Below are 14,134 nucleotides of genomic sequence, written 5' to 3' on the forward strand. Positions count from 1 at the left end.
AGACATTATGCCCAGTGGAAGAAGCAGACACCAAAGGCCACATGTTGTCTGATTCCACTCATGCGAAGTGTCCAGAAGAGGCAAGTCCATTCAACTAGAGAGTAGATTAGTGGTTTCCAGGGGCTGGAGAGAGAGGGAAATGGGGGGTGATGGCTGATGGCCATGCGGTTCCTTGGGGTGACGGAAATGTTTGAGGATAAGGTAGAAGTGAGGGTTGCACATCTTTGTGAATATACTAAAAATAGCTGAATTGTAGACTTTCATAAGGTTAATTTTATTGTACGTGAATTATATCTTAATTTTAAAAATTCCTATGAGAAAATATCCCCTGACCAGACTACCACGCCTGGTTGTTTTTTCAAAAAAGAAGAACCAGAGGCCTTCTGAGTTTCCACCCCCAATGGCGGTGTTTCTCCATAGTCTAGTTTGTTAAGAGTAAAAAGAATTCCAAAAGTAAAAAGAAAAAAGAAAGTGGGGTAAACAGTGTTGCATGTCACACTAATAAGATCTATGTGCCCAGCTACTCCATCATCCGCTTTGATTTATAAATACTTTCTACTCATGTGACAGCACGTGAATATGTGATGTTAGCTGATTCTGGATGTGTCCCTGATCATGTCTAGTTTTTAAAGGGCCTGCAGGTCATGATATCCTATGATGCAATCTTTTTGGTAAAAATCAAATTTGATTTACATAATCTCATGCTCAAGTACCTTTTCAAGAACACCTGTTACTCTGAGTTGCTGCGTCCACTGCTTTCTGGCATCACACCGTGGTTTGTTGCTTGCCGTCTTGAGATGACTAAGGAAAATTATCTTGAGATCTGTTTCTTTGTTGCAATCCCTGAATGTTTTTCAATTTGCTTGCCACTCTGTACTTTCAGAAAATCCAGAATGGTATTGTGTTTGGAAAAACTTGCAAGGTTATTATTATTATTTTTTTGCTGAGGAAGATTCGTCCCTGAACTAATATCTGTTGCCAATCCTCCTTTTTTTTTTTTTTTTTTTGCTTGAGGAAGATTAGCCCTGAGCTAACGTCTGTGGCCAGTCTTCCTCTATTTTGTATGTGCAATGCCGCCACAGAATGGCTGATGAGTGGTGTAGGTCCATGCCCAGGATCTGAACCCAGAAGCGGAGTTCACCAAACTTAACTACTAGGCCACTGGGCCGGCCCCAAAGGTTATTTTTATAAAATAATTCAGAGTCCTTCTTTCCTACCGTAGGTGGCGAAGCTATCCGTAGACAGATCTGGACATTTGAAAATCAGTATCGTGGCAGAGAGCTACCAGGATTTGTGAATTACAGGACATTTGAGACGATCATCAAACAGCAAATCCAGTTGCTGGAAGAGCCAGCCATTGATATGCTGCACAGGATAAGTGGTGAGTTCTTGGGTTTGCTTTTAAGCATTTTGTTTCTAGGGCAGGGAAGATGTTGAACTGAAGCCAGAGCCAGACTTCAGAGCTCTCCTCCAGGGGTGTTTTCCATCACCAACGACCCAGCCAATTCCCTGATTCTCCAGACGCCAAGTGGGTGTTCAACAGTTCAGTCCAGTTCAGACACTAACTGCCCCGAGCGAGCACAGACCCCACAGCTTAAGGGCTCCGTCCCATGAGACTGCCCCCACTTCAGATGGCGGTCACGGGTTCATGTCCCCTGTACTTCTGACCGACCAGCCGTACATCAGAGTTCCCACACTTCCCTCCTCGGGTTCAATAAGTTGCTAAAACAGCACATGGAACTCAGAAACACACTGTACTTACCTTCACCACTTTATTATAAAGGATAATATAAAGGAAGCAAATGAAAGAGACACACGGGGCAAGGTCCGCGGGCAGGAGGTCCCAAGGGCAGGAGCATTTGGGGGCACCACCCTCTTGGCACGTGGATGTGTTCACCAACCTGGAAGTTCTCCAAACCCTGTCGTTCAGGGGTTTTTATGGAGGTGTAATCAATTATCACGTAGGCCTGATCACTTAGGAACCTAATCTCCAGTCCCTTTCCCCTCGGGGAGGCGGGGAAGGTGGTGCTGAGAGCTCGGGCTTCTCATCATGGCTTGGTCTTCCTGGCGACTGGCCCCCATTCTGAAGCTGTCTAGGGCCACCGAGAGTTAGCTCGTTAGAACAGGAGACGCGCCCATCCCCCAGACATTCTGAGGGATTCAGGAGCCCCGTGTCAGGAACCGGGGACACAGGCCAAGGATGTATTTCTTGTTGTACCGCACCTCCACTCTGCCCCGCTGCTGGGACTCCTTCCCAGTCTCAGAATCCTCTGTTGATTTGAAATCTCTGAGGACTAAGGTCAACGACTAGATAACTGTGTGCCGTGGGAGTGTCTCGAGCGTTCTCGAGTGTTGTGTGACTCTGGGGTGCTGGAATGACTGTGTGGATAGGAAATGCTATCAGCAGCCCGTCGAGGAGAAATGCAGCATTTCGTAGGATGGAACCACTCCCTTCTCCCTGAAGTGTTTTGCTCCTTGGTTTCCGAGATGCTGTTGAATCTCGTCTCTTCATCTGCTCCTTGGCTCACACCATTCTCATCAGGCTTCAAGTGTCTCATGTTAGCAACATGTAATAATCATTCATGGACCCATGAACCTAGTAGAGGTGAGGGGACAGTGTCATAACAGCTCATTAAGAGATGTGTTTCTAGTAAAATTTACCTTTAGGCTTAAAATATACCAAATGGGCTTATATATGTATATATAAGCTTATATATATGTATTTGTATTATATTATATTATATTATATTATATTATATTATATTATATTATATTATCTGTATATGTAATATATACCAATAGGCTTAATTATATACCAAGCTCTGTAATTGTGTTGTGTTGATCAATTGTGCACTCTTAATTCTGTCCTGAAGAAAATCTGTAGTACTTAGAGATGTATAGAAAAAATTTAAAAACCAAACTATGTATACTGACTTCTGTTTCAGAAAGATAGGATATGGAGCAAATAAAAGATTTTCAAGCATAAAGATACAGTATGTCATATTAGGATAAAATTCTGTGAGGAAGTCAAATGGATTTCAAAAATAAATGAAATAGCTTTCAAAATTAAAAAGAAATACTGTAAATTTTTTTATTTAAATAGGAGCTTGTCCATGTATTTCTTTTCAAATGGATGATGTGGACATTTAGACTCCGTTGGTATATTTAAAAATGAGTGTTTGCCTGTAAAATAGTGATACCTTGATAACTTAGCAGAAATTACATTCTCTGCAACTATTTATACTTAGGATGAAAATTTTAGATGTCACATAAATATGTCAGGGGACATTTAGGTTTTAAAATTCTTCTGGGGAGTTCTGGAGCAAAAAATCACACCTTCCTCCTTTAGTGAAAAGAGGAGAAGAATGAAGGCAGAGAAGGAGAGAGAGAATTTGTTTCCTGCCATTTTATCCTCTTATTTTTTGTGGTCTATAAAGATTATGAATGATTCTACCAATACTGGACCATTTTTTTTTTTCTTTCACCAGATCTGGTCCGGGATACCTTCACAAAAGTTTCAGAAAAAAATTTCAGTGAATTTTTCAACCTCCACAGAACCACCAAGGTAAAACCAACCATATGTTATTTAAAAAAAAAAAAAAATGTAAGCCTGACACTGGCCAATAGATTTCTTGAATTAAGACCATTGCGACTTTATTGTGTATTTGGAGAAGCTAATAATCAGGCTCATTGGTGAATCTTTCTAATGATATTACCAGTGATGTCTAGTTAAAAGACTAAAAGAGGGAGAGCAGAGTGAGAGAAGTCAGAAATAAAATATTTAAAGTCACAGGAACAAACGAGAGCCATGGTTAGGGTAGCACGTTGTCCCATGTGGAGAAAATGGCCCTAAATCCAGAAACTCATTCAGGAAGCCAAATACAAAAATAGTATCTTTCAAGAGTGGAGAGAGAGAGCAAAGAGGACAGGAGATGCCCCCACCTCCAGTAACCCAGAGACCAGACTCAGCCCACTCAGAAACAGGGGCCTTTGTCAGCCCAGGCTGCTGCAGCAGGTGCCACGGCTGGGGCGTTCACACAGCAGGTGTTTATGTCTCCCAGTTCTGGGGGCTGGGAAGCCCCTGATGAAGGTGCTGGCAGATGTGGTGTCTGATGAGAGCCCACCACCTGGCTTGTGGGTGGCTGCCTTCTCATCGTATCCTCACGTGGCAGAGAGAGGGGTGGCTGGAGAGAGAGTTCTCCGGAGTCTCTTTTATAAGGCACTAATCCCATTCATGAGGGCTCCACCCTAATGACCTACTCACCTCCCAAAGGCGCCCCCCCTCCAGATGCCATCACATTGGGAATTCACTTTTCAACCTGTGAATTTGGGGGGGCACACAAACCCTCAGTCCCTAGCCCCCAGCCTAGACGGGAAGACCGGCTCTGCCATTCACTGGCCGGGGGTCTGGGGGTATGCTCCTTAACCCGCCTGGGCCTCCACCAACTCACCCACAAAAGGCGACTAAGAGAACCTTCCTCGCAAGTTTGTAACGAACAGGGAAGCAAATGCTTAGGATGTCCCTAGCACTGTGCATTGCATTCGATGAGGTCTTGGGGGTCCAGTTGTTTTCTGCGTGAGAGATCTCCTCCCTGGTTTTCTGGCAGCCGGTTTCTCTAAACCCCAGGAACATGAAACACTGAGAATTTGATTGATTTCAGTTTGGCCCTCGTCTTACCCCTGTGAGCTCCGATGGGGAATTTACTCCTCCTCGTCAGAGGGAAAAGCCCATAAGAGGAAAGACAGCAGCTGAGCCTCGGGCCTGAGAACAGAGCCCGCCAGGTCCCCGGGCTCTGGGGTTGAGGGGTCTGCTCACCTGTGTGGCTCAGGTCCCCCCGGGAGCTTCTGCCCCTCTGCCGCCTTGCTCTTTGCGGACTTTGCAGAAGACCTGTTTTCCTCCGACCCAGTGATTCATTGCTTGAGGGAAATTTTGTGGCATTTCTCTTCTGCTCTAGTCCAAACTTGAAGACATTAAATTAGAACAAGAAAATGAAGCTGAGAAGTCGATCCGACTCCACTTCCAAATGGAGAAGATCGTCTACTGCCAAGACCACGTTTACCGGGGCACGTTACAGAAGGTCAGAGAGAATGAAATGGAGGAGGAGAAGAAGAAAAAAACAATCAACGTCTGGGGTCAAAACACTTCCACAGAGTCCTCGATGGCAGAAATCTTGGAGCATCTCAACGCCTACCAGCACGTGAGTCCACCAGTGTCTCAGAAAGGCGGCTTTCCTTGCTCTTCCTTTCCTTCCACATGCCTCCCTCTGTAGTCTTATTGTCTCTGTAAGTGACCGTCAGCCAGCTCCATCGTTCCACCTTGTGTGAGCCTCTGTAGAAGCAACTTGACCTCAGATAGATGAGAAGATGTTGTGGCTTGGAGCCACTTACCTCTGGTTTTGACTGGCTCTATTGCTCTAGACAAGTTACTTAGCCTCTTAGCCTCAGTTGTCTTCTCTATAAAATGGCATCTCCTCATAGGGTTCGTGTGAATTTTCAGTGAGACGAGAGTGGGTGAGTCCCTTGCATTGGAATGCAGTGGCAGCTTGCCACTTAGAAGCTACTCATAAAGACGCATGCTTTGATTGTACAGTACATTTCAAATAATGTGAAGGGCGATCTAATTTATCCTGGGGAAGGATGCACAGCTCAGTCAGGACTTTGGGATGTGTAAGCGTCTAGACAGCGAGAGCAAATGGTAGTCTCTTGGTTTAGCAGAAACCTCCATCACTTCACTATTTGGATGCTTAAGGCAGTGCTTCTCAAACTCAGCCATGCACGCAGACCTCCCAGAACCACGTTTTGTGTCTCTATTTCTCCATCCACCCATTCATCTGAAGAATACTGCTGTGAGCATGGCCGAGCAACTCTACGCTCCCACTTCTGTTTATGCAGAAATTTTCTGCCTCTCCTCATTTGTTCCAGTTTCAGTATGAATTTTAGAATTAGCTTATCCAGTTCCTTATGAAAAAAGAGAACTGTTGGTCTCCTTATTGGGATCATGTTCAGTTTATAGGTCCTCATAGGGAGAGTTGCCATCTTTATCACATCGAGTCTTCCTGTCCCAGAGCATCATGGGTCTTTCCATTTTTAGGATCCCCTTTCGGGGGAGTCTCAGAAGCATTTTAAAGTTCTCTTTAGGTAGATGGTGCATATTTCTGGAGTTTATTCCCGTGTATTTTCTCATTTTTGTCCCTACGATAGATGAGTCTTTTCTTCCATTATATCTTCTGTCTGTTGTTAGTAGATATGATTTCTGTGTATTATGCTATACCCCTTCCCCATGCGGATTCTCTTATTGTTTGTAGTGGTTTTACAGCTGAGTCTCGTGTGTTCTCCCAATGAACATCATCCCTTTGCAAATAGCGATTGCTCTACGCTCCCCTTCTCTCTCCAATTTTAGGCCTCAAACTTCCTTTTCTTGCCTCGTCTGGTCCGTTTAGTGCACCTAGAAGCAGTAGTGGCCCTAATAGGCAGCCTGGTCTTGTCCTTGACTCCAGTGAGAATGCCGCTGGTCCCCATTAAGCCTGATCCTCGTTGGCTAACATCAGGGTGTCAGCAGGACTGAGCTCCTCCTCCAGGCTCTAGGGTGAATCCGTCTCTCTGCCTCATGCAGCTTCTAGAAGCCTCCCACATTCCGTGGCTCGGGGCCCCTCCCTCTGTCTTCACATGTTCCCTCTCTCCCACCTTCTTGCACAGTCTATCTTCCTCTGCCTCCCTCCTTTGCATCGGGCCCACCCATAACCCAGGATAATCTCCCTATCTTAACGTCAGCTGGTTAGCACGCTGAATTCCACCTGCAGCCTCAGTTCCCCTTTGCCATGTAAGGCGACACATTTGCAGATTCCCTGAGGAGGACGTGCACATCTTTGGAGCTATTGCTCTCCCGAGCACCCTCATCATTAGATGAGATGCATTTCCCAGCGTCAGTGATTTGCACAATGTCCCCATGGGCACTGGGGAAAGGGCCCAGAGGAGCTGATTTTCACCACTCAGAAATTTCTTCTCAGCGACCAAAGAGATGATTTCCTGCAAACTTGGCTCATCTGTGTGAGTCTTTTTGGGACCCACCTCCTCATCTCCCCGAGCCCAACACTTGCTCACCATGAGGATCCCACTCAGGAAAGGATTTCCCTCTGCATCTGACACTCGCTGCTCCTCCCCACGTTTCCTCTGCCCCCTCCTCCACGTGGCTTGGCCTGACCACCACTGCTTTTGTTACACGTGGGTCAGAGGCTGTGCATTACCTGTCTCCCACTTCCGCCAAAACCCTCGAAGTTTTGGATGATCTCCAGGAGAATGAGAAAATGACTTGCTGCCATGTTCATACCAGAAGTCTCAAGAGATATTTTGGGTACCTGGCGTCCCTCTAGATCTTAGCCATTCCTTTCAGCTTGTGTCCGTTCTCCAGCATCGAACCTCAATGCCTGTGGCCCCCGACATCCCTCTTGAATGCTTTCCATCTGCTTGCTCCCTCTCCTTTCCTCCATTTGCGTTTGGTGACAGACCGTGTCCCTTACTCATGCTCGTCCTGAAACACATAGCATATGGGCCATCTCCATCTCACAGACGCTCTCAGTTAACATCCACTGGGTGCTTGCTCCAGGCCCGGCATCTTTCCAAACTTTTATCATTTAGTTCTTTGAATCTTCTTAACCATTACGTGAGGCCAGGTGCTAATGTTTTATAGAGAAAGACACTGAAGCACAGAGGGGTCTCGGAACTTGCTAAGGTCCCAGTGTGTGTCTGCTTCCTGCGAGATCAGCCTGTCTTTGGAACGAGAAACTTTTCTCTAATCGATGGGAGTGGGGAGGGAGAAGGAAGGGTTGAAACTAACTGTCCACATGCACGGAACTCCGAGGGCTCCGTTCTCTGGCTTTTGATAGCCCAGCCTCTTTTCTGCTAAATAATTTTCTTGTTGATAAAAAAAAAAGTCATAAAATCTCTTCAGCAGAGTTGTAAATAATTTGAAGACATAGTTTTTTTTATTCAGTCTGTCCATTTGTCTGTTTAGAGCACATTTTACCCTCTTCCGTCAGAAGTAACCATTTCATCATTGGGGAAAGCTAGTGGGAAGGCAGAGTCGGGGTTGGCCCTGACTCCTAGCCGGGGCGCTCTCTGCACCCAGCATGGTTCCTCGCTGCCTCTAGCACAGAGGATGCTGATGGGTTTGAGACGCAGGCGGGGACCTTGCTCTCCCCGGGCCCAGGTCCCTCCTGGTGCTCACATGGTGAGGGCAGAGTCTCTTTGCAATGTCCGCTCAACCCTCTGTGCACTGTTCCTTCTTCCAGGAGGCCGGCAACCGCCTCTCGACCCACATCCCCTTGATCATCCAGTTCTTCGTCCTCCAGACATTCGGCCAGCAGCTGCAGAAGTCCATGCTGCAGCTCCTGCAGGACAGGGACACCTACGACTGGCTCCTGAAGGAGCGCAACGACACCTGTGACAAGAGGAAGTTCCTGAAGGAGCGGCTTGCTCGGCTGGCCCAGGCTCGGCGCCGGTTAGCCAAGTTCCCGGGTTAAATCGGGCTCTCTGTCTCAGCCTCATGTCTCCATGCACATCTCCAGGGAGCGGAGGCCCAGCATCTCTCCCCAACAGCCACACCATCATTAGTTACCCATTCACAGATACCCGAGCGGTTACGGGTCAGGCTTGGTGGTCACTGTCTGTGCTTGTCCTTTAGTGGATAAGGATGCGCTAAGAAGCTGTGATGAGCGATTTGGTTTCAAGCATTGAGACTAGAGCCCCGCCTTCATGTAGCATATGCTTTAGACTGAATGAGCAGTGCCATTTTCTGGTTAGGAGAAATGGTTTTCTACCCCCAGGATTGGTCCTCGTCTCCAGACTCTCTCCATCTCTTTATCAGAGACCGATGTACGTGCAGCATCATGGAACGGTTATTTTCGGTTTTTTTGTGTTGTCCTTTCGCATACCCAGTGTTTTAGGCGTGTGAGTGCTGCTTGTGTGAATGCTTGTAGATGCCATGTTTCATCTATTTGTAATAAACTTTTTTCTACTAGACATTTCTCTCACGCTTCTTCTTTGGGGAGAAGCCTGGAAATGACAGCACGTAGGAAGCAGGTGGAGCAGACGATCAGGCCCTGACGCTGCCCTCGGTGGCTGGGACAGGCAGGAACAAATGAGCTGAGCTGAAGAACATGGTCTGGTTATTTACAAGGGAAGGGTAGGGAAATGGGGAATAAAGTTACAAAAGTGAAACAGAATGGGAAGCGAACGGCATGACGTCTCTCTAACACGCACTGATCAAGTGTCCGACTTGTCACGTCGCTGGGTGGCTGGCGTGGAGTGAAGAAGATAGAAGTCCGAGTCAAGAGAGGCCACCCAGCGGGATTTTGAGGAGATGCTCTGGCGAGGGCGGGGGTCTGAGAAGCAGAGAAGGTGGCGTATTAACCAGGAACCGCCCCAGAGAAGCACAGCCGGGTCCCGACTGTTCTCCTTGGGGTGAGGACCTTCTCAGACACCCCCTCCACAGCCAGCTTAGGGGCAGGAAACCGAACCACGGGCTGTGGCCGGGCGGGGTGTGAAGGGACCTGCCACCAGGTCCTTTAAAGTGGGAGTTGAAGCATCACGATGCCCGAGCCCAGAGGAGAGGAGGCCAGGGGACAAGAAGAGAGATGCGGCATGTGGCTGGCCGTGCCAAAGGGGAGGATCCGTAAGTGAACATTCCCCAGCAAGACACATTCTACACAACCAACATGGGCGCAGGAGCACTTTCCACAGAGATATCCAGAAGTGGAGGGGCTGCCTCGAGAGCTGTGTGCCCCCAGGAAGCAGGGGGCTTCGGGCCAAGCTGGACAGACGCTCATCAGGGCGGAGGTGGACTAGCCACATGGTCCCCTCCCATCAAGCCCCTCCCCCCAGATCCCTCCTGACACACAGGACTCTTTGATCCTCAGTGTTTTGGGCCAATATGAGAATTTATTCATAAGAGGGAGTGTCAGGGAAACAATGGGCGTTCGACAAGTTCCGATCAACGCCAGCTGTGGGGCAGCGCCTCGAGGCCTCTGCCAGGTGCCAACTGCACACCTGCCGGTCGCCTCGCTCTCTCAGGAGCCAGTTGGCCCATGCTTACAGGAAACGCACAGGCGTCTGTAAGAGCTGGTACAAACAAGCAGTGCACGCATCCCTAATCCAGCACAAGGCATGCGTCCCTTTAATTGTAGCCAGCTCTTGCTTCTGTGCCTGGGAGCCATCGGAGGCAGGCCCCTGTCCCGGAGCCGGCGCCCTCTCGTGGCTGGCCTGAGGAACTTCTCCAGTACCAGCGTCCCTGCCATGAACCGGAAGATTCTGCAGGGACCAGAGACAGTCAGAGGTGTCAGAGTTGCCAAGTGTTCTTAGCTGTTGTCACAGTTTTCCTGGAGATTCCTAGAGAGGGTGGAGGAAGAAAGCTGATAGGATGTGCTCCCGGGAATGGCGATTTACCCTGGGAGTAAATCTGCTGGGGACCTACGAGGTGCGATCATTTACCTTTTGGCCAGCAAGAGCAGGTGTCTAGGGACATCCCAGGCCTGTCCAGGAGAAGTGTGCTGTCCCTCGTCCCAGGTGTCCAGGACTCCAGGAAAGACAGCCCTGGAGACCAGTTCTTGTGATTCCTTCACTCAGAGGGTGGCCAGGCTCAGGCAAAAGGTTGAACGCCCCTGCCCTGTCTCCCCACCCCCGCCTTATCCCCGCTCCCCACCCATGAGGGGCAGCACCAGGATCAGAACCTGCGTCCCCAGACTCTGCTGCTGATCTACAGCACAGCTCGAAGGTCCATCTATCTGTGCAGAACGAGCTAGAATAGCAATGATGTCCACTTAGGGACTCTCCTTCCAGGCAAGTCTGGGGCTCGGCTGACCCCATGGGATGGGGCTCCGTTTGGAACAGAGTGAGGAGAGAGGCCGCATAGAATGAACTGATTAAAATAGAAAGACTTGGGGGCTGGCCCCGTGGCCGAGTGGTTAAGTTCGCGCGCTCTGCTGCAGGCGGCCCAGTGTTTCGTCGGTTCGAATCCTGGGCGCGGACATGGCACTGCTCGTCAGACCACGCTGAGGCAGCGTCCCACATGCCACAACTAGAGGAACCCACAACGAAGAATACACAACTATGTACCGGGGGGCTTTGGGGAGAAAAAGGAAAAAATAAAATCTTTAAAAAAAAATAATAAATAAAATAAAATAGAAAGACTTGGTTTTCTAGAACACAGAGTCTGGCATGCAGCAGGTGCTTAATAAATGCTGTGGGAGACACCGGGCACCTGTTCGAATGACTTTCTGGATGTGTGACTATCCTCTAAGATCCCGTGAAGCACCTGCACCTGTTACTGTCCTTCTCAAACAAAAGCAAAGACTAGTGCGACCAGCCAGCCAGGAAAGTCCCCCAAACGCCAGCTCTTGTTTGGGAAGGCAGGGATCCCATGCAGATTCTCCACCAGGGGGCACGAAAAGCAGCAAAAGAGACAAGCGTTCGATTTCTCAGGTCCCTCTTTTATTTTCCTCCAAAGGAAGAGCGATTCATGTAGTGGGGTAGGTTTTCAGTCAGATATAAGATTAGTCACAGCAAAGGGAGGGCTCAAACACTGATGCTCTGGGGGCTAATTCATTTAAAATGAGGCAGCCATTACATTAGTGAATTTTTTTAAGTGTTACTTTCGAGGTGGCACAGCTGCCAGCCCTCCGTGGCCGAGTGGTTAAGTTCGTGTGCTCTGCTTCGGCGGCCCAGGGTTTTCCAGTTCCGATCCAGGCGTGGGCCTACACACCACTTATCAAGCCATGCTGTGGTGGCATCCTACATAGAAGAACTAGAATGACTTACAACTAAGATGCACTGGGGCTTTGGGGAGAAAAAAAAAGAGGAAGATTAGGGGCCGGCCCCATGGCTGAGCAGTTAAGTTCGCGAGCTCTGCTTTGGCACCCCTGGGTTTCACCAGTTCAGATCCTGGGCACAGATATGGCATCGCTCATCAGGCCATGCTGAGGTGGCATCCCACATGCCACAAGTAGAAGGACCCACAACTAAAAATACACAACTATGTACCGAGGGGATTTGGGGAGAAAAAGCAGAAAGGAAAAACAAAAAAAAAAGAAGATTGGCAACAGTTGTTAGCTCAGGTGCCAATCTTTAAAAAAAAAAGTGGAAGATTGACAACAGATGTTAGCTCAGGGCCAATCTCCCTCAGCAAAAAAAAAAAAAAAAAAAAAAGCGTGCATGTGTGCACACACACTCTTCCAACACCCTCTGAACACTGATATCAAAAAAAAAAAATGTCGCATAAATTCCAGCACTTTTCTTAAAACACTGGGTGCCCTGGGAGAATGTGCTCTGGCGTGTACCATATCGTCTCCCTATGTCACCCTCCCTTGGTGTCCAAAGCAGCACAGGGCTGCGGCCAGGCGATTCGATTCCAACCAGGGGTGTGGGGGCTCTTTATAAGTCAGGTTCCAGGTGAAGCCTTGGTTGGAATGGACAAAGGCTCTGAAACAGGAGCAGGATGAGGAAAGCCACAGCAGAACAGAGAAAGAGGCAGGAACAGCCCCGGGACCTGAGTTGAAGGCAGGACTGTCCGGTAACCACTCAGCAAGAGGCTTTCAAGGTGGCCGTGCGTGTCAATGCCGAGAACTCTCCCGCTGACCCAGCTGCAAGAGGCAATGAAAGGATCAGAACAGATGACGAGCTTTTATTAAGACTCGTGTTTTCGCTTTACTGCAATTAGCGTTTTGTTTATACATACGTATTCACACTGAAGTCTTTTATAAAGGTTTAAATACAAAAATAGCAATATTTCCCTAGTCTCCGCATTCTAGCTACATCTTTTAAGTGAAATCAACCTCATCCAAAAGTAAAAGCATTCACCAGGGTGACTCCAAAATGAAAAATATGACTGAAAAGATTGTCAACCACCCTGCCCACGTGGACGTGTTAGGCACTCAATCGTCATTATTCGCGGATCCCTCATTTGTGAATTCGCCCCCTAAAATTTATTTGTAACCCCCAAATCAATACTAGCAACACTTCTGGGGACATCTACAGAGCAGCAAAAGATTTGTGTCTCCCTACACTTAACGTTCCCAGCTGAGGGGAGCAAGGTGACGCCCGGCCCGCCTGTTTCATCTCGCAGGCTGCAAACAGGGGGTCCTTTTCAGGGTCTATTTAGTGCCCTGTTTTCGGTATTTTTGTACTTTTTGCTGGTGATCCCGATGTTTAAAATGGCCACGAGTACAGTGGGGAAGTTCGGCCCAGTGTCCCAAGCACAAGAAGGCTGGGACGTGCCTTACAGAGAATATACATACATACTTAGAATATACATCCCTAAGGTGTCTTTAAACCGAAACGCACCCAAAACCAGGTGACCTATTAATCAGCTGACACAGACCAGGGCTCAGGGGCACCTGATCCTGTTTGTCCCCAGGAATGATTGACTATTCATTTATTCAGTGTCCACGACTTTATAGAACGTAATTACAACAAATAACAAGAATCAGCTGTACTTATGGATATTGTCTAACAAAAATGTGTACTTCCTTTACTTTTTTTTTATTTCAACTTTTTCCATAACTTTCACACATCTTGACACAATGAAGACAACCACAGTCATCTTCTCCAGCCACCTGACACGTACGTAGAACCTCTCGGATTGGGGGAGTGCAAAGAATGACAATGGATTTCTGTTCTCAGGGAAAAAACCCACCCGATCTTTCCTCCCACCGCCAGTCACAACCGCAGGGCACTGGGGTACATGCCAGTTGAGGGAGACGCTCTGCCACCAGGAGCCACACGGACTCCAGGAAGACAGCTTCAGGGGACGAGATGCTGGACTCATTTTTGGACAGGCACGATCTGAGGTCACTGGGCAGAGAGGTCTGGAAGAGAGTTGGGTTACAGGGTCTGGATCCGGGAGAAGCCGCAGGTGATGCCCATTCAGGTGCCATCCACAGGTCATCTTTGACAGGAGAGGCTGTGGCAGCGGATGGGACCGACCAGACGGTGGCATCCTCCCAGCCCCCATGCCTCACCTGCGGCCTCTGACCAGTGCCCTTAGCCCCGCCTCAGCCCCACGGCAGCTGGCCCAGCATCACCACCCTGCAAGGAAATGCAGACTGGCTCTGCTCCCCACGCAGCTCTCCAAAGGCTCAATAAA

The 14,134-nt window shown here is 48.4% G+C and overlaps 1 protein-coding gene across 4 annotated transcripts in view; it reads left to right on the forward strand.

Moving 5' to 3' along the window:
- The window catches only part of MX1 (MX dynamin like GTPase 1), a 35,592-nt gene extending 26,574 nt beyond the window's left edge, over positions 1-9,018 (forward strand). For all 4 annotated transcript variants that reach the window (XM_070252064.1, XM_005606071.4, XM_070252065.1 and 1 more), the window contains 4 exon segments: positions 1,223-1,381; positions 3,489-3,565; positions 4,956-5,198; positions 8,289-9,018. In XM_070252064.1, the coding sequence (XP_070108165.1) occupies positions 1,223-1,381; positions 3,489-3,565; positions 4,956-5,198; positions 8,289-8,519 (710 nt within the window). In that variant the 3' untranslated portion in view covers positions 8,520-9,018.
- Positions 9,019-14,134: the final 5,116 nt, after the last annotated feature.

The sequence above is a fragment of the Equus caballus genome, chromosome 26, assembly GCF_041296265.1.
Source record: "Equus caballus isolate H_3958 breed thoroughbred chromosome 26, TB-T2T, whole genome shotgun sequence".
Classification (NCBI taxonomy): Eukaryota; Metazoa; Chordata; class Mammalia; order Perissodactyla; family Equidae; genus Equus; species Equus caballus.